We start from the raw sequence: 19,305 nt of genomic DNA on the forward strand, positions 1-19,305 counted from the left end.
TATTCAATAAGCCCTGAAGAGACATCGGGAATAAAAACACCCGAGTGTTTCTTCGGGTGCTGCGGTCGGGCTATTTGATTAGCTCGACTGGTAAAACATGCTTTTACACCCATAAACATAAAGGTTCAGTGAAACCTGTGTTAATGGGTGAAAACGGGGTTGTTATCAGGGATTTTGCTTCGCCTGCCGGAGGCAGGTGAAAATAAAATAAGAATTTACTCACCGGTAATTCTATTTCTCCTAGTCCGTAGTGGATGCTGGGGATTCCGTAAGGACCATGGGGGATAGCGGCTCCGCAGGAGACTGGGCACAAAAGTAAAGCTTTAGGACTACCTGGTGTGCACTGGCTCCTCCCCCTATGACCCTCCTCCAAGCCTCAGTTAGGATACTGTGCCCGGACGAGCGTACACAATAAGGAAGGATTTTTGAATCCCGGGTAAGACTCATACCAGCTACACCAATCACACCGTACAACTTGTGATCTGAACCCAGTTAACAGCATGATAACAGAGGAGCCTCTGGATAGATGGCTCACAACAACAACAACCCGATTAGTTAACAATAACTATGTACAAGTATTGCAGATAATCCGCACTTGGGATGTGCGCCCAGCATCCACTACGGACTACGAGAAATAGAATTACCGGTGAGTAAATTCTTATTTTCTCTGACGTCCTAGTGGATGCTGGGGACTCCGTAAGGACCATGGGGATTATACCAAAGCTCCCAAACGGGCGGGAGAGTGCGGATGACTCTGTAACACCGAATGAGAGAACTCCAGGTCCTCCTCAGCCAGGGTATCAAATTTGTAGAATTTAGCAAACGTGTTTGCCCCGGACCAAGTAGCTGCTCGGCAAAGTTGTAAAGCCGAGACCCCTCGGGCAGCCGCCCAAGATGAGCCCACCTTCCTTGTGGAATGGGCATTGACAGATTTTGGCTGTGGCAGGCCTGCCACAGAATGCGCAAGCTGAATTGTACTACAAATCCAACGAGCAATAGTCTGCTTTGAAGCAGGAGCACCCAGCTTGTTGGGTGCATACAGGATAAACAGCGAGTCAGATTTTCTGACTCCAGCCGTCCTGGAAACATATATTTTCAGGGCCCTAACAACGTCTAGCAACTTGGAGTCCTCCAAGTCCCTAGTAGCCGCAGGCACCACAATAGGTTGGTTCAGGTGAAACGCTGACACCACCTTAGGGAGAAACTGAGGACGAGTCCTCAATTCCGCCCTGTCCGAATGGAAAATCAGATAGGGGCTTTTGCAGGATAAAGCCGCCAATTCTGACACGCGCCTGGCCGAAGCCAGGGCCAACAGCATGACCACTTTCCAAGTGAGATATTTTAAATCCACAGACTTAAGTGGTTCAAACCAATGCTATTTGAGGAAACCCAAAACTACATTGAGATCCCAAGGTGCCACTGGAGGCACAAAAGGAGGCTGTATATGCAGCACCCCCTTGACAAACGTCTGAACTTCAGGAACTGAAGCCAGTTCTTTCTGGAAGAAAATCGACAGGGCCGAGATCTGAACCTTAATGGATCCCAATTTGAGGCCCATAGACACTCCTGTTTGCAGGAAATGCAGGAAACGACCCAGTTGAAATTCTTCCGTTGGGGCCTTCCTGGCCTCGCACCACGCAACATATTTTCGCCAAATGCGGTGATAATGCTTTTCGGTTACATCCTTCCTGGCTTTTATCAGGGTAGGGATGACTTCATCCGGAATGCCTTTTTCCTTCAGGATCCGGCGTTCAACCGCCATGCCGTCAAACGCAGCCACGGTAAGTCTTGGAACAGACAGGGTCCTTGCTGGAGCAGGTCCCTTCTTAGAGGTAGAGGCCATGGGTCCTCTGTGAGCATCTCTTGAAGTTCCGGGTACCAAGTCCTTCTTGGCCAATCCGGAGCCACGAGTATAGTTCTTACTCCTCTCCGTCTTATAATTCTCAGTACCTTGGGTATGAGAGGCAGAGGAGGGAACACATACACTGACTGGTACACCCACGGTGTTACCAGAGCATCCACAGCTATTGCCTGAGGGTCCCTTGACCTGGCGCAATATCCAGTTTTTTGTTGAGGCGGGACGCCATCATGTCCACCTTTGGTTTTTCCCAACGGTTTACAATCATGTGGAAGACTTCTGGATGAAGTCCCCACTCTCCCGGGTGGAGGTCGTGCCTGCTGAGGAAGTCTGCTTCCCAGTTGTCCACTCCCGGAATGAACACTGCTGACAGTGCTATCACATGATTTTCCGCCCAGCGAAGAATCCTTGCAGCTTCTGCCATTGCCCTCCTGCTTCTTGTGCCGCCCTGTCTGTTAACGTGGGCGACTGCCGTGATGTTGTCCGACTGGATCAACACCGGCTGACCTTGAAGCAGAGGTCTTGCTTGATTGTAAATGGCCCTTAGCTCCAGGATATTTATGTGAAGTGATGTCTCCAGGCTTGACCACAAGCCCTGGAAATTTCTTCCCTGTGTGACTGCTCCCCAGCCTCTCAGGCTGGCATCCGTGGTCACCAGGACCCAGTCCTGAATGCCGAATCTGCGGCCCTCTAGAAGATGAGCACTCTGCAACCACCACAGGAGAGACACCCTTGTCCTTGGGGACAGGGTTATCCGCTGATGCATCTAAAGATGCGATCCGGATCAATTGTCCAGCAGATCCCACTGGAATGTTCTTGCGTGGAATCTGCCGAATGGAATCGCTTTGTAGGAAGCCACCATTTTCCCCAGGACCCTTGTGCATTGATGCACTGAGACTCGGCCTGGTTTCAGGAGGTTTCTGACTAGCTCGGATAACTCCCTGGCTTTCTCCTCCGGGAGAAACACCTTTTTCTGGACTGTGTCCAGAATCATCCCTAGGAACAGCAGACGTGTCGTCGGAATCAGCTGCGATTTTGGGATATTTGGAAACCACCCGTGCTGCCGCAGCACTACTTGAGATAGTGCTACTCCGACTACTAACTGTTCCCTGGATCTTGCCCTTATCAGGAGATCGTCCAAGTAAGGGATAATTAAAACGCCTTTTCTTCGAAGAAGTATCATCATTTCGGCCATTACCTTGGTAAAGACCCGGGGTGCCGTGGACAATCCAAACGGCAGCGTCTGAAACTGATAGTGACAGTTCTGTACCACAAAACTGAGGTACCCTTGATGAGAAGGGTAAATTGGGACATGGAGGTAAGCATCCTTGATGTCAAAAGACACCATACAGTCCCCTTCTTCCAGATTCGCGATCACTGCCCTGAGTGATTCCATTTTGAATTTGAACCTCCGTATGTAAGTGTTCAAAGATTTTAGATTTAAAATAGGTCTCACCGAGCCGTCCGGCTTCGGTACCACAAAAAGCGTTGAATAATACCCCTTGCCCTGTTGCAGGAGGGGTACCTTGATCATCACCTGCTGAGAATACAGCTTGTGAATGGCCTCCAATACCGCCTCCCTGTCGGAGGGAGACGTTGGTAAAGCAGACTTCAGGAACCGGCGAGGGGGAGATGCCTCAAATTCATATTTGTACCCCTGAGATACCACCTGAAGGATCCAGGGGTCTACTTGCGAGTGAGCCCACTGCGCGCTGAAATTCTTGAGACGTGCCCCCACCGTGCCTGAGTCCGCTTGTAAAGCCCCAGCGTCATGCTGAGGACTTGGCAGAAGCGGGAGAGGGCTTCTGTTCCTGGGAACTGGCTGTCTGCTGCAGCCTTTTTCCCCTTCCTCTGCCACGGGGCAGAAATGAGGAGCCTTTCGCCCGCTTGCCCTTATGGGGACGAAAGGACTGCGCCTGGTAATGCGGCGTCTTCTTATGTTGAGAGGCGACCTGGGGTAAAAATGTGGATTTCCCAGCCGTTGCCGTGGCCACCAGGTCTGATAGACCGACCCCAAATAACTCCTCCCCTTTATAAGGCAATACTTCCATATGCCGTTTGGAATCCGCATCACCTGACCACTGTCGCGTCCATAACCCTCTTCTGGCAGAAATGGACAGCGCACTTACTCTTGATGCCAGTCGGCAAATATCCCGCTGTGCATCACGCATATATAGAAATGCATCTTTTAAATGCTCTATAGTCAGTAATATACTGTCCCTATCTAGGGTATCAATATTTTCAGTCAGGGAATCCGACCAAGCCACCCCAGCACTGCACATCCAGGCTGAGGCGATTGCTGGTCGCAGTATAACACCAGTATGTGTGTAAATACATTTTAGGATACTCTCCTGCTTTCTATCAGCAGGATCCTTAAGGGCGGCCGTCTCAGGAGAGGGTAGAGCCACCTGTTTTGATAAGCGTGTGAGTGCTTTATCCACCCTAGGGGGTGTTTCCCAAAGCGCCCTAACCTCTGGCGGGAAAGGATATAATGCCAATAACTTTTTAGAAATTATCAGTTTTTTTTATCGGGGGAAACCCACGCTTCATCACACACCTCATTTAATTCCTCAGATTCAGGAAAAACTACAGGTAGTTTTTTTCTCACCGAACATAATACCCCTTTTGGTGGTACTCGTATTATCAGAAATGTGTAAAACATCTTTCATTGCCGCAATCATGTAACGTGTGGCCCTACTGGAAGTCACGTTTGTCTCTTCACCATCGACACTGGAGTCAGTATCCATGTCGGCGTCTGTATCTGCCATCTGATGTAACGGGCGCTTTAGAGCCCCTGACGGCCTATGAGACACCTGGACAGGCACAAGCTGAGTAGCCGGCTGTCTCATGTCATCAACTGTCTTTTTTAAAGAGCTGACACTGTCACGTAATTCCTTCCATAAGCTCATTCACTCAGGTGTCGACTCCCTAGGGGGTGACATCTCTATTACAGGCAATTGCTCCGCCTCCACATCATTTACCTCCTCATACATGTCGACACAACGTACCGACACACAGCACACACACAGGGAATGCTCTGATAGAGGACAGGACCCCACTAGCCCTTTGGGGAGACAGAGGGAGAGTATGCCAGCACACACCAGAGCGCTATATATATACAGGGATAACCTTATATAAGTGTTTTTCCCCTTATAGCTGCTGTATTGTTAATACTGCGCCTAATTAGTGCCCCCCTCTCTTTTTTTTTACCCTTTTCTGTAGTGCAGGTCTGCAGGGGAGAGTCAGGGAGACGTCCTTCCAGCGGAGCTGTGAGGGAAAATGGCGCCAGTGTGCTGAGGAGATAGGCTCCGCCCCCTTCTCGGCGGCCTTTTCTCCCGCTTTTCTGTGGAATCTGGCAGGGGTTAAAATTCATCCATATAGCCCTGGGGGCTATATGTGATGTATTTTCGCCAGCCAAGGTGTTTTTATTGCTGCTCAGGGCGCCCCCCCCTAGCGCCCTGCACACTCAGTGACCGAAGTGTGCTGAGGAGCAATGGCGCACAGCTGCAGTGCTGTGCGCTACCTTGGTGAAGACAGGATGTCTTCTGCCGCCGATTTTCCGGACCTCTTCTTGCTTCTGGCTCTGTAAGGGGGCCGGCGGCGCGGCTCTGGGACCGGACTCCGAGGCTGGGCCTGTGTTCGGTCCCTCTGGAGCTAATGGTGTCCAGTAGCCTAAGAAGCCCAATCCGGCTGCAAGCAGGCGAGTTCGCTTCTTCTCCCCTTAGTCCCTCGATGCAGTGAGCCTGTTGCCAGCAGGTCTCACTGAAAATAAAAAACCTAAAACTAAACTTTCACTAAGAAGCTCAGGAGAGCCCCTAGTGTGCACCCTTCTCGGTCGGGCACAAAAATCTAACTGAGGCTTGGAGGAGGGTCATAGGGGGAGGAGCCAGTGCACACCAGGTAGTCCTAAAGCTTTACTTTTGTGCCCAGTCTCCTGCGGAGCCGCTATCCCCCTGGGTCCTTACGGAGTCCCCAGCATCCACTAGGACGTCAGAGAAATCCCAGATAAGCCGCGGCACCTGCTGGCTTATCAGGGCTAATTAGATAACCCCCGGCGGCGAAACATTACACCTGTCGAAGTTGAAAAATATTGCAGTACACACATCACGCACAAACTACACACAGATGGCCTCCGTGCGCGTACTTGTTCTGCAGTGCGTGCGCATATTCGCAATTTGCGTATGGTCGCTCCCGCGTATTAGAGCGTGGTATGAGTAATTACGGTACTGTTTGTAAACGCATGGAAAAGCCATAAACACACATTATATATTTAATCCAAACAGTGCATAATGTACACATAGTCTGCATGCACCACACCAGCGAGTTACACTAGTTTAAATGGTATCAAAACAAAGGGATTCACCTTTACAGGATAGGAGGGGACAGAACAAGGTTATAAGGTGGTGTTTGGTATCCAGCTGTAGGGTATATTAAGGGCAATATTCCGGTGTTGGTTTGCAGAAGATCGCATGCTCCTGCGAAGTTATGCGCAGGAGCAGAATATAAATATAAAATAAGATTTTACTCACTGGTAAATATATTTCTCGTAGTCCGTAGTGGATGCTGAGAACTCCGTAAGGACCATGGGGAATAGCGGCTCCGCAGGAGACTGGGCACAACTAAAGAAATCTTTAGGTCACCTGGTGTGCACTGGCTCCTCCCACTATGACCCTCCTCCAAGCCTCAGTTAGGATACTGTGCCCGGAAGAGCTGACACAATAAGGAAGGATTTTGAACCCCGGGTAAGACTCACACCAGCCACACCGTATAACTCGTGATACTATACCCAGTTAACAGTATGAAATATAACTGAGCCTCTCAACAGATGGCTCAACAATAACCCTTTAGTTAGGCAATAACTATATAAGTATTGCAGACAATCCGCACTTGGGATGGGCGCCCAGCATCCACTACGGACTACGAGAAATAGATTTACCGGTGAGTAAAATCTTATTTTCTCTGACGTCCTAGTGGATGCTGGGAACTCCGTAAGGACCATGGGGATTATACCAAAGCTCCCAAATAGGCGGTAGAGTGCGGATGACTCTGCAGCACCGAATGAGAGAACTCAAGGTCCTCCTCAGCCAGGGTATCAATTTTGTAGAATTTTGCAAACGTGTTTGACCCTGACCAAATAGCAGCTCGGCAAAGTTGTAAAGCAGAGACCCCTCGGGCAGCCGCCCAAGATGAGCCCCTTTCCTCGTGGAATGGGCTTTTACTGATTTAGGATGCGGCATTCCAGCCGCAAAATGCGCCAGCTGAATTGTGCTACAAATCCAGCGAGCAATAGTCTGCTTAGAAGCAGGAGCACCCAGCTTGTTGGGTGCATACAGGATAAATAGCGAGTCAGTTTTCCTGACTCCAGCAGTCATGGAAACATACATTTTCAAGGCCCTGACTACGTCCAGTAACCTAGAATCCTCCAAGTCCCTAGTAGCCGCAGGCACTACAATAGGTTGGTTCAAGTGAAAGGCTGATACCACCTTAGGGAGAAACTGGTGACGAGTCCTCAATTCTGCCCTATCCATATGGAAAATCAGATAAGGGCTTTTACATGACAAAGCCGCCACTTCTGATACACGCCTGGCCGAAGCCAAGGCCAATAATATGACCACTTTCCACGTGAGATATTTCAGATCCACGGTTTTAAGTGGCTCAAACCAATGTGATTTTAGGAAACTCAACACCACGTTGAGATCCCAAAGTGCCACTGGAGGCACAAAAGGGGGCTGAATATGCAGCACTCCCTTTACAAATGTCTGAACTTCAGGTAGTGAAGCCAGTTCTTTCTGGAAGAAAATCGACAGAGCCGAAATCTAGACCTTAATGGAACCCAATTTTAGGCCCATAGTCACTCCTGACTGTAGGAAGTGCAGAAATCGACCAAGTTGAAATTCCTCTGTTGGGGCCTTCCTAGCCTCACACCGCGCAACATATTTTCGCCAAATACGGTGATAATGGTTTGCGGTTACTTCTTTCCTGGCTTTTATCAGCGTAGGAATGACTTGCTCCGGAATGCCCTTTTCCTTTAGGGTCCGGCGTTCAACCGCCATGCCGTCAAACGCAGCCGCGGTAAGTCTTGGAACAGACAGGGTCCCTGCTGTAGCAGATCCTGTCTGAGCGGTAGAGGCCATGGGTCCTCTGATACCATCTCTTGAAGGTCTGGGTACCAAGCTCTTCTTGGCCAATCCGGAACCACGAATATTGTTCTTACTCCTCGTCTTCTTATTATTCTCAGTACCTTTGGTATGAGAGGCAGATGAGGGAACACATAAACCGACTGGTACACCCACGGTGTCACTAGAGCGTCCACAGCTATCGCCTGAGGGTCCCTTGACCTGGCGCAATATCTCTCTAGGTTTTTTTTTTTTAAGGCGGGACGCCATCATGTCCACCTGTGGCCTTTCCCAACGGTTTACCATTAGTTGGAAGACTTCTGGATGAAGTCCCCACTCTCCCGGGTGTAGGTCGTGTCTGCTGAGGAAGTCTGCTTCCCAGTTGTCCACTCCCGGAATGAACACTGCTGACAGTGCTAAGACGTGATTTTCTGCCCAACGGAGAATCCTTGTGGCTTCTGCCATCGTCATCCTGCTTCTTGTGCCGCCCTGTCGGTTTACATGGGCGACTGCCGTGATGTTGTCTGATTGGATCAGAACCGGCTGGTTTTGAAGCAGGGGCTTTGTCTGACTTAGGGCATTGTAAATGGCCCTTAGTTCCAGAATGTTTATATGCAGGGACGACTCCTGACTTGACCAAGATGAGCCGTCTGCAGCCACCACAACAGAGATACCCTGGTCCTTGGAGATAGGGTTATCAGCCGATGCATCTGAAGATGCGATCCTGACCACTTGTCTAAGAGGTCCCACTGAAAAGTTCTTGCATGGAACCTGCCGAATGGAATTGCTTCGTAGGAAGCTACCATTTTCCCAGGACTCGTGTGCAGTGATGCACCGATACCTGTTTTGGTTTCAGGAGGTCTCTGACTAGAGATGACAGCTCCTTGGTCTTCTCCATCGGGAGAAACACTTTTTTCTGTTCTGTGTCCAGAACCATCCCCAGGAACAGTAGGCGTGTGGTAGGAACCAGCTGTGACTTTGGAATGTTTAGAATCCATCCGTGCTGTTGTAGCACTTCCCGAGATAGTGCTACCCCGACCAACAACTGCTCCTTGGACCTCGCCTTTATCAGGAGATCGTCCAAGTACGGGATAATTAAAACTCCCTTTTTTTGAAGGAGTATCATCATTTCTGCCATTACCATGGTAAACACCCTCGGTGCCGTGGAGAGTCCTAACGGCAGCATCTGGAATTGGTAATGGCAATCCTGTACCACAAATCTGAGGTACTCCTGGAGAGGATGGTAAATGGGGACATGCAGGTAAACATCCTTGATGTCCAGAGATACCATGTAATCTCCCTCATCCAGGGTTGCAATAACCGCCCTGAGCGATTTCATTTTTAACTTTAACCTTCGCATATAAGTATTCAAAGGATTTCAATTTTAGAATGGGTTTTACCGAACCGTCTGGTTTCGGTACCCCAACATTGTGGAATAGTAACCCCGGCCTTGTTGAAGGAGGGGTACCCTGATTTTCACCTGCTGGAAGTACAGCTTGCTGATTTGAGGTAACGGCGAGAGGGAGTCGCCACGAACTCCAGCTTGTATCCCTGTGATACTACATGCAGAACCCAGGGATCCACCTGTGAGCGAACCCACTGGACGCTGAAGTTCTCGAGACGCGCCTCCACCGCACCTGGCTACACCTGTGGAGCCCACGCGTCATGCGGTGGACTCAGAGTTAGCGGGGGGAAAAATTTGATCCTGAGAACTGGCTGACTGGTGCAGCTTTTTCCCTCTTCCCTTGTCTCTGTACAGAAAGGAAGCGCCTTTGACCCGCTTGCTTTTCTGAAGCCGAAAGGACTGTACCTGATAATACAGTGCTTTCTTAGGCTGTGAGGAAACCCGAGGTAAAAAAATTTCTTCCCAGCTGTTGCTGTGGATACGAGGTCCCCAAGACCATCCCCAAACAATTCCTCACCCTTATAAGGCAGAATCTCTATGTTCATTTTAAAGTCAGCCTCACCTGTCCAGTGCCGGGTCTCTAATACCCTCCTGGCAGAATGGACCTTGTATTAATTTTGGATGCCAGCCGGCAAAATATCCCTCTGTGCATCCCTCATATATAAGACGACGTCGTTAATATGCTCTTATGTTAGCAAAATAGTATCCCTGACTGACAGGGTCACAGACCACGCTGCAGCAGCACTATCCATGCTGAGGCAATTGCAGGTCTCAGTCTAGTACCTGAGTGTGTAAATACAGACTTCAGGATAGCCTCCTGCTTTTTTTCAACAGGTACCTTCAAGGTGGCCGTATCCTAAGACGGCAGTGCCACCTTTTTTGACAAACGTGTGAGCGCCTTATCCACCCTAGGGGATATCTCATAGCGTAACCTATCCTCTGGCGGAAAAGGGTACGCCATCAGTAACTTTTTAGAAATTACCAGTTTCTTATCGGGGGAACCCACGCTTTTTTCACACACTTCATTCACTCATCTGATGGGGGAACCAAACACTGCCTGCTTTTTTCTCCCCAAACATAAAACCCTTTTTAGTGGTACTTGGGTTAATGTCAGAAATGTGTAACACATTTTTTATTGCCGGGATCATGCAACGGATGTTCCTGGTGGATTGTGTATATATCTCAACCTCATCGACACTGGAGTCAGACTCCGTGTCGACATCTGTGTCTGCCATCTGAGGTAGCGGGCGTTTTTGAGCCCCTGATGGCCTTTGAGACGCCTGGGCAGGCGCGGGCTGAGAAGCCGGCTGTCCCACAGCTGTTAGTCATCCAGCCTTTTATGTAAGGAGTTCCCTGTCGGTTAATACCTTTCACCTATCCATCCACTCTGGTGTCGACCCCACAGGGGGCGACATCACATTTATCGGCATCTGCTCCGCCTCCATATAAGCCTCCTCATCAAACATGTCGACACAGCCGTACCGACACACCGCACACACACAGGGAATGCTCTGACTGAGGACAGGACCCCACAAAGCCCTTTGGGAAGACAGAGAGAGAGTATGCCAGCACACACCAGAGCGCTATATAACAAAGGGATTAACACTATAACTGAGTGATTTTTCCCCAATAGCTGCTTGTATATACAATATTGCGCCTAAATTTAGTGCCCCCCCCCTCTCTTTTTAACCCTTTGAGCCTGAAAACTACAGGGGAGAGCCTGGGGAGCTGTCTTCCAGCTACACTGTGAATGGAAAATGGTGCCAGTGTGTTGAGGGAGATAGCTCCGCCCCTTTTTCGGACTTTTCTCCCGCTTTTTTATGGATTCTGGCAGGGGTATTTATCACATATATAGCCTCTGGGGCTATATATTGTGATTATTTTGCCAGCCAAGGTGTTTTTATTGCTGCTCAGGGCGCCCCCCCCCCCCAGCGCCCTGCACCCACAGTGACCGGAGTGTGAAGTGTGTATGAGGAGCAATGGCGCACAGCTGCAGTGCTGTGCGCTACCTTAGTGAAGACAGAAGTCTTCATGCCGCCGATTTTCTGGACCTCTTCTTGCTAATGGCTCTGTAAGGGGGACGGCGGCGCGGCTCCGGGACCGAACACCAAGGACGGGTCCTGCGGTCGATCCCTCTGGAGCTAACAGTAGCCTAAGAAGCCCAAGCTAGCTGCAAGCAGGTAGGTTCACTTCTTCTCCCCTTAGTCCCTCGCTGCAGTGAGCCTGTTGCCAGCAGGTCTCACTGTAAAATAAAAAACCTAAAATATACTTTCTTTCTAGGAGCTCAGTAGAGCCCCTAGTGTGCATCCAGCTCGGCCGGGCACAAAAATCTGAGGCTTGGAGGAGGGTCATAGTGGGAGGAGCCAGTGCACACCAGGTGACCTAAAGCTTTCTTTAGTTGTGCCCAGTCTCCTGCGGAGCCGCTATTCTCCATGGTCCTTACAGAGTTCCCAGCATCCACTAGGATGTCAGAGAAACTGTGTTTACTGTACACTTGGTATGCAGCGAGAACCCAGAGGAGACCATCTGCAAGTGCACCTGGAACAGACATCGCCCACATAGTCAAACTGACCTATGACCTCTCCTGTACTGTAAATGACCATCTCTGTGTCCAATGGACAAAGAGATTACAGTTTCCATTGTGTTAGGTTTTGGACTATTGTATAAAAAGCCAGCTGCATGCCCGGTTCCACACAGACTCTGAAGGTCATCTACCTTGATGACTGAGGACCGGACCCGGAAGTGCAGGCGAAACCAAAACGTATGTACCATTGACTGTAGCCATTTTTCTATTGTATTGTATTGTAACCCCCTTTCAGCAATTATATGTTGGTGTGTCGGAACTCAGCATCTTAAATACAATCTGGTGTCATGTCTCTTTTCCCTGCTAAGGTTATAAGTGTATTTCAGTCACACGTGTAGCTGCTAAGTGCTCACGGAGTGTCTTTGGGTGTGTACGCGCTGCGTGTACTTTGTACAGCCAGCGTGGCATTTGTATGCAAAGTATGTACACGGTACGGGGCTTTGTATGCTAACGGTGTAAAAAGTACGTAGGATAAAATTTGATCACAGCGGCTCCATTTTAAAGTGTATTTAATGTGTTTTTAAAGTGTTGCTTTTAGTCCTGTATGTAAATCGACATTTACACACCCAACAAGTCAGGGTAATTGAATATCTACCCAAGTGTCTCAGCAAGGTAGCGCCTCTCATTACATGTAGTTAAGGTGTGCAGTCCAGTGCCCCTCCCTATATAGATGTATGGAGATATAAGACTCCTTAATGTAATTGGTGCCTACTAGTGATTATTGGCTGAGGGTTTTCCACCAAACACACCAATCTAATACTTATATAGTCAGTGTAAAGTAGGGGGCATCTTCTGAGAAAGGACCATTACTAATGCGGGGTAACCTCACCCCTATTGCAGGAATAAAGCAACACTCCGGTGTAGAGGGGTTTGGAGTTCTTTAATCATCAGACTGCCAACATACAATATAACTATAAAAAGAAAACTGTTCAGTATATAAACTCAGTTGAACAAATGTTCTGTTATTAACTTAACTTTTAGTTATATTTTGTTTTTTAATTAAGATTGTTTTCTTTAATACATCAATAGTTCTATTTGAACATGTTATATTTGAACAGACACTGTAAATGAAAATCTGGCTAGACTTGCACGTAATCCCGCACATCCTGCTTTTCCAAACCTTACAAAGGTCCCAGTTTGGGCTAAAGAAATGAATGTAAGCCTACACATCATCTATCTCTGCTCCTGACTTTACCCTAGATATAGTTATATTCCCTTTCAATAGCCATAATGCTGCATGAAGGGGCGCGGTGAAGGTGGTGTTGAAGGTGTGCAAGTGTCTGGTGGAGGAGAAATAAACAGAATAAAATGACAGCTGTCCTGCATCGTAATCCACAACTATCCTCACTCGCTCACAGAGGGTAAACTCAGGTAAACTGATCTCTATACCATCATGCATCACTGAGTACCGATAATTGTGCCGATGCAAACACCAAGACTCATTATTCTCTCCTATGTATGACTGACGTCCTTTCCGCTCTATAGTGGGGTAACACATCCCCACCCTCCAGTTCGATGTATTACGGATCTCTGCATCCCAGCAATGTCGCCCTGAAGTGAATCCCCTGGTGCTTATGATCTGATATTGAAATCTATTTTGTTCTACCCATGCAGATTTCCCATCACCTGATACAAGTATATTAAAACCAGCTGTGGTTCTATCCAAGACCATGTCTGTATCTTCCTCCATATAGACCCTATTTTTTGCACTTGTTATCATATTTGACATTATGTGTAATGCCCCCAAGATGTGATCCACATCCAAATATACTCCATAATGGACCTCTGTATGACGTCTCTTATTGTCCTCAGTATCACACACGTCCCCTGTGTCTGGTTCCTGTATGACAGTCACTGGATCAGACACATTACACAGATCCTCAATGTGACACATCTTCCTGGACAGCTCTTCCTTCTTTATTTCCAGCTTCCGGATCAGATCAGAAACAGAGAGTGAAGCTCGCTCTTCCTGCCTGGAGATATAACTTAAGACTTCTTTCTCCAGGTCTTCCAGCTCTCTCCTGATGTCTCTAAACAGGGCATTGACTCTCTCTGTTACACCTGCTGCTTTTTCCTTATTTTCTCTCCTGTGCTCCTGCAGACTCCGGATTTTTTTCTCAGCAGCCGCTCTCTTTGTGCGCAGTTTCTGTAGAACATGTCTCAGCTTCACCTTCCTCTTCTCAGAGGCCTCATCCAGTGACTCCAGCTCGTGTCCTCTGTGTTCCCCAATCAGACAACAGGACTCACAGATACAGACCTCATCCTCAGTGCAGTAATACTCCAGGATCCTGTTATGGACGGAGCATTTCCTCTTCCGCAGGACAGTGGTGGGATCAGATAAGACGTGTTCTGGTGACTTGCTGTGTAGCCTCAGGTGATTATCACACAGATGAGCCTCACACATCAGACAGGATTTAGCAGCAGGTACAAGAGAGTGAATACAGTAAGAGCAGATGATCCCAGTCTCCTGCTGATCTGGCAGAGTAGACCAGAACCTCCCCACTATGTTACATAGAGTTATGTTCCGTATCAGAGCAGGACGCTCCTGAAACTCTTCTCTGCACTCAGGACAGGTATAAGCTCCAGACCCCTCCTCTGCATTCAGCGCACCAGCAATACAGCCCCGGCAGAAGTTGTGGCCACATCTCAGGGTTACAGGATCTGTATAAATTGTCAGGCAGATGGAACAGTCCAGCTCCTGTCTCAGATCAGCAGACGCCATTCCTGGCAGCAGGAGAGAGAAATGAAAGCGTTAGTCTCAGACTCAGATACCAGTGAGGTCACATTCTGCACACAGGGCGAGGCTGAGCTGTCACTTAGTTTATAGAAGTCAGTATGTGTAACATAAGGGACACATATAAAAGGACATCAGATACAGGGTTGCTAAGAGTTCAGGTAGGTCCAAATACTGGGGTGGTATGGTAATAGCCCATCAGGGTCACTGTGTATGCTATGTGCTGACAAAAAGCAGCACCAACATGCTGAGTGTGCGCGGATACGCCTTGTGCAATAACTATGGGTGTGTGACCAGTCTTGCTCAGGGTACAACCACCCCAGCCCCAGTGGCACATGTATATGGATTCCTGGGTGCTTTGAACAGTTTCCTGCAACCTGGACAAATGTACAGCACATCTAGGACACACCTTTCATTAAGATCCCTGCTCCCAGGCCCCTCTTCTGTGACTATGACATCACATGGTTGGTAACTCGCTGCCACCACCAGGCTCCTACACAGCACAGACACGTGAAACTGCTGATTACACAAAAGGCTCCGATGACCGGCACCTGTAACCGCCTACTTCTGGGTATGTGTGGACACGCTGCAGCAAAACTTCTGGTTAGCATGGTCTAATTCCCACTAGTCCCTCACTATGGACCAGTCTGCACTGAGTACCTGGCAAATGGTTTCAGCTTGGGGACAATGGGCTGAATCCAGAACAGCCAGATAATGGCATAGCATATTGCGCTATTCTGTTGGTCACAGGATACAGGCATCTTAAGACAAGATGTTTATTGCCCAATGTCTTTAGAAAGAAAAGTCCCTTTGGTGAAGGTGCTTGGGGCAATCACGGTATACAGATATTCTTCAGAAGTACAATCCTCTCTAGATGTACAGAGGATACACACATTTAGGGCTCAAAGGCCCTCATTTTTATCCAGTACTAACAGAACCACAGGTGGTAAGCACACCCTAGGTCCATTAACCAATCAAAAGTGCATAAATAGGATTTTAATTACCTACCGCTAAATCCTTTTCTCATACTACATAGAGGATGCTGGGGTCCATTTTAGTACCATGGGGTATAGACTGTTCCGCAGGAGTCTTTGGCACTTTAAGACTTTTGAACAGTGTGAACTGGCTCCTCCCTCTATGCCCCTCCTCCAGACCTCAGTATAAGAACTGTGCCAGAGGAGACGGACGACTTCGAGAGAATTTACATTAAACTAGTGGCGAGATTCACACCAGCTCACACCATACAAAACATGCCGCCTAACATGGCCTTCAACATAACCCATGCTAACATGCATGCATAACACAACAGCTGTGAACATCTTAACACATGAGAACCTGTGTAAAAAGACAAAACTTAATTCTGCAGGAAAAATTAGCACTGGGCGGGCGGGAACCCAGCATCCGCTACGAACTACGAGAAAAGGATTTACCGGTAGGTAATTAAAATCCTATTTTCTCTTACGTCCTAGAGGATGCTGGGGTCCATTTTAATACCATGGGGATGTACCAAAGTTCCCAGTACGGGCGGGAAAGTGCGAATGTTCCTGTAGAACTGACTGACCAAACTGAAGGTCGTCACCAGCCAAGGTGTCAAACTTGTCAAACTTAGCAAACGTGTTTGCCCCTGACCAAGTAGCTGCTCGGCAAATTTACAATGCCGAGACACCCCGGGCAGCCGCCCAGGAAGAACCCACTTTCCTTGTAGAGTGGGCCTTTACCGAACTCTGTAACGGCAATCCTGCCGTGGAATAAGCGTGCTGAATGGTACCTCTGACCCAGCGCGCAATAGTCTGCTTAGAAGCAGGACCCCCAATCTTGTTGGGATCATAGAGGACAAACAAAGATTCTGTTTTCCTTATCCGAGCCATTCTAGCAACATAAGTCCTCAACGCTCTGACGACATCCAAGGACTTTGAAACGGCTGAGGTGTCAGAAGCCACTGGCACCACCACAGGTTGGTTAATATGGAAAAAAGACACAACCTTTGGAAGAAAATGCAGACGCGTCCGCAGTTCAGCTCTATCTTCATGAAAAATCAAATAACGACTCATGTGACAGAGCCCCTAATTCAGAAACTCAGCTGCCTGAGGCCAAGGCCAACAGCATGACCACTTTCCAAGTGAGAAACTTCAATTCCACCTCTTGTAGAGGCTCAAACCATTCCGATTTAAGGAACTGCAACACCACATTAAGATCCCATGGCGCCGCAGGAGGCACAAAGGGAGGTTGGATGTGCAGAACCCCCTTCACGAACGTCTGGACCTCAGGAAGGGAAGCCAACTGTTATTGAAAGAAAATGAACAAGGCCGAAATTTGGACCTTGATAGACCCTAATCTCAAGCCAGCATCCACACCCACCTGTACAAATAGGAAAAGACATCCTAATTGAAACTCCACCACAGGAGACTTTTTGGATTCACACCAAGATACATATTTTCTCCAAATACGATGGTAATGTTTGGACGTTACCCCTTTCCTGGCCAGAATAAGTGTGGGAATTACTTCATTGGGAATACCCTTACGAGCAAGTATCTGGCGCTCAACAGCCATGCCGTCAAACGTAGCCACAGTAAGTCTTGATAAACTAACGGCCCCTGCTGAAGCAGGTCCTCGCGAAGAGGATCTTCCAGTAATAACTCCTGATCTGGATACCAAGCCCTCCGTGGCCAGTCTGGAGCAATGAGAATTGCTCGAACCCTTGTTCTTCTGATGATCTTGAGAACTTTTGGTATTAGTGGAAGTAGAGGAAACGGATACACCAACTGAAACACCCACTGGGTCACCAGGGCATCTACTGCTATTGCTTGTGGGTCTCTCGACCTGAAACAATATTTCTGAAGCTTCTTGTTGAGACGTGATGCCATCATATCTACTTGAGGAACGCCCCAATGATCTGCTACCTCTGCAAAGACTTCTGGGTGGAGGCCCCATTCTCCTGGATGGAGATCGTGTCCGCTGAGGAAGTCCGCTTCCCAGTTGTCCACTCCCGGAATGAAAATTGCCGACAGAGCATTTGCATGTCTTTCTGCCCAGAGGAGTATTTTGTCACCTCTGCCATTGCCGCTCTGCTTTTTGTTCCGTCCTGGCGGTTTATGTAAGCGACTGCCGTTACATTGTCTGACTGGATCTGTATGGGACGACCTTGAAGAAGGTGTGCCGCTTGATGAAGGCTGTTGTACACCACTCTCAATTCCAGAATGTTTATGTGAAGGAGTACTTCTTGACTTGACCATAGTCCTTGTAAGCTTTCCCCTTGCGTAACTGCTCCCCAAACTCTGAGGCTTGCATCTGTGGTCACCAGGATCCAAGTCTGAATCGCGAACCTGCATCCCTCCAGGAGGTGAGAACTTTGAAGCCACCACAAGAGTGAAATTCTGGATTTTGTTGACAGGATAATCCTCACGTGCATGTGTAGGTACGATCCTGACCACTTGTCCAGTAGCTCCTATTGGAACACCCTGGCGTGGAATCGGCCAAATTGTAGAGCCTCGTAGGCCGCTACCATCTTCCCCAGCAGGCGGATGTACTGATGAATCGATATGCATGCTGGTTTCAAAACTTGTTTGACCATTCTCTGGATCCCAGGAACCTTTCCACCGGTAGGAATACTTTCTGTGCTTCCGTGTCCAATGTCATTCCCAGAAATGATAACCTCATTGTGGGTTCCAATAGTGATTTTGGAATGTTTATGATCCAACCGTGCTGTTGAAGCACCGGCAGGGAAAGTGCAATGTTCTGCACTAGTTTCCACCTGGATCTCACTTTTATGAGGAGATCGTCCAAGTATGGGATGATTGACTCGTTCTTGTGTAGCCCTACCGCTCCAGGCAAGCCTTCTCTTTCAGCAGGCGTGCCTCCACCCAAGCGGATACACACTCTGGCTTGCTTGGGTAAGCCGTTCCAATTGAGGATATTGAGTGTAGATGGTTATAATGTAATGTCCAACTCACTTAGAATTGAGAAATGTATATAATGGGTATAACATAGAGAAGCTTTCCTCACCTGAATCCTCCTGTTATAGGACGTCGTCATTTTCTCTTCTCTTTAGGTTTCCATTCAAGGTCTCCCTCCCACGACAGAAACAACCAACTACAGTAGGTAAGTAAAGTTGCTATATATATATATATATATATATATATATATTAGTAAGGATATAACTTAAATAAATAATGGGGGTTTAAACAGTACCATTCCTCCATAGACAGCCCATATACGGGTATACTGTGTGAAAACCACTATAACTCTTCTTTACAATATTTTAGCATGCATTACAAATAATAGTTAACCATAGCCATAGTTAATACAACCATGGACCCGGGGTTTGTTAAATTACCTTCTGCGCAGACTAAACCTGACAATACCTGGTTCGTTGTAAACTGCAGTTATCTGTGGCCACGTCAACTAAAGTTTATTATATTTAAAAGTGTGTAAAGATGGGCGGATGCTGTCGGTATCCTTCCGAAAAGGGTAAATAATAAGAATTTACTCACCGGTAATTCTATTTCTCATAGTCCGTAGTGTATGCTGGGGACTCCGTAAGGACCATGGGGATTAGCGGCTCCGCAGGAGACTGGGCACAACTATAAAGAAAGCTTTTAGACTACTGGT

The 19,305-nt window shown here is 48.1% G+C and overlaps 1 protein-coding gene across 1 annotated transcript in view; it reads right to left on the minus strand.

Moving 5' to 3' along the window:
* Window positions 1-12,976: 12,976 nt before the first annotated feature.
* LOC134934743 (E3 ubiquitin/ISG15 ligase TRIM25-like) overlaps window positions 12,977-19,305 on the minus strand; it is a 91,508-nt gene continuing 85,179 nt past the window's right edge. Inside the window, exon 2 of the mRNA XM_063930106.1 lies at window positions 12,977-14,687. Coding sequence (XP_063786176.1) covers window positions 13,126-14,685 — 1,560 coding nt within the window. The 5' untranslated portion in view covers window positions 14,686-14,687 and the 3' untranslated portion in view covers window positions 12,977-13,125. The remainder of the gene's footprint in view (window positions 14,688-19,305) is intronic.

Source organism: Pseudophryne corroboree, chromosome 6 (genome assembly GCF_028390025.1).
Source record: "Pseudophryne corroboree isolate aPseCor3 chromosome 6, aPseCor3.hap2, whole genome shotgun sequence".
Taxonomy (NCBI): Eukaryota; Metazoa; Chordata; class Amphibia; order Anura; family Myobatrachidae; genus Pseudophryne; species Pseudophryne corroboree.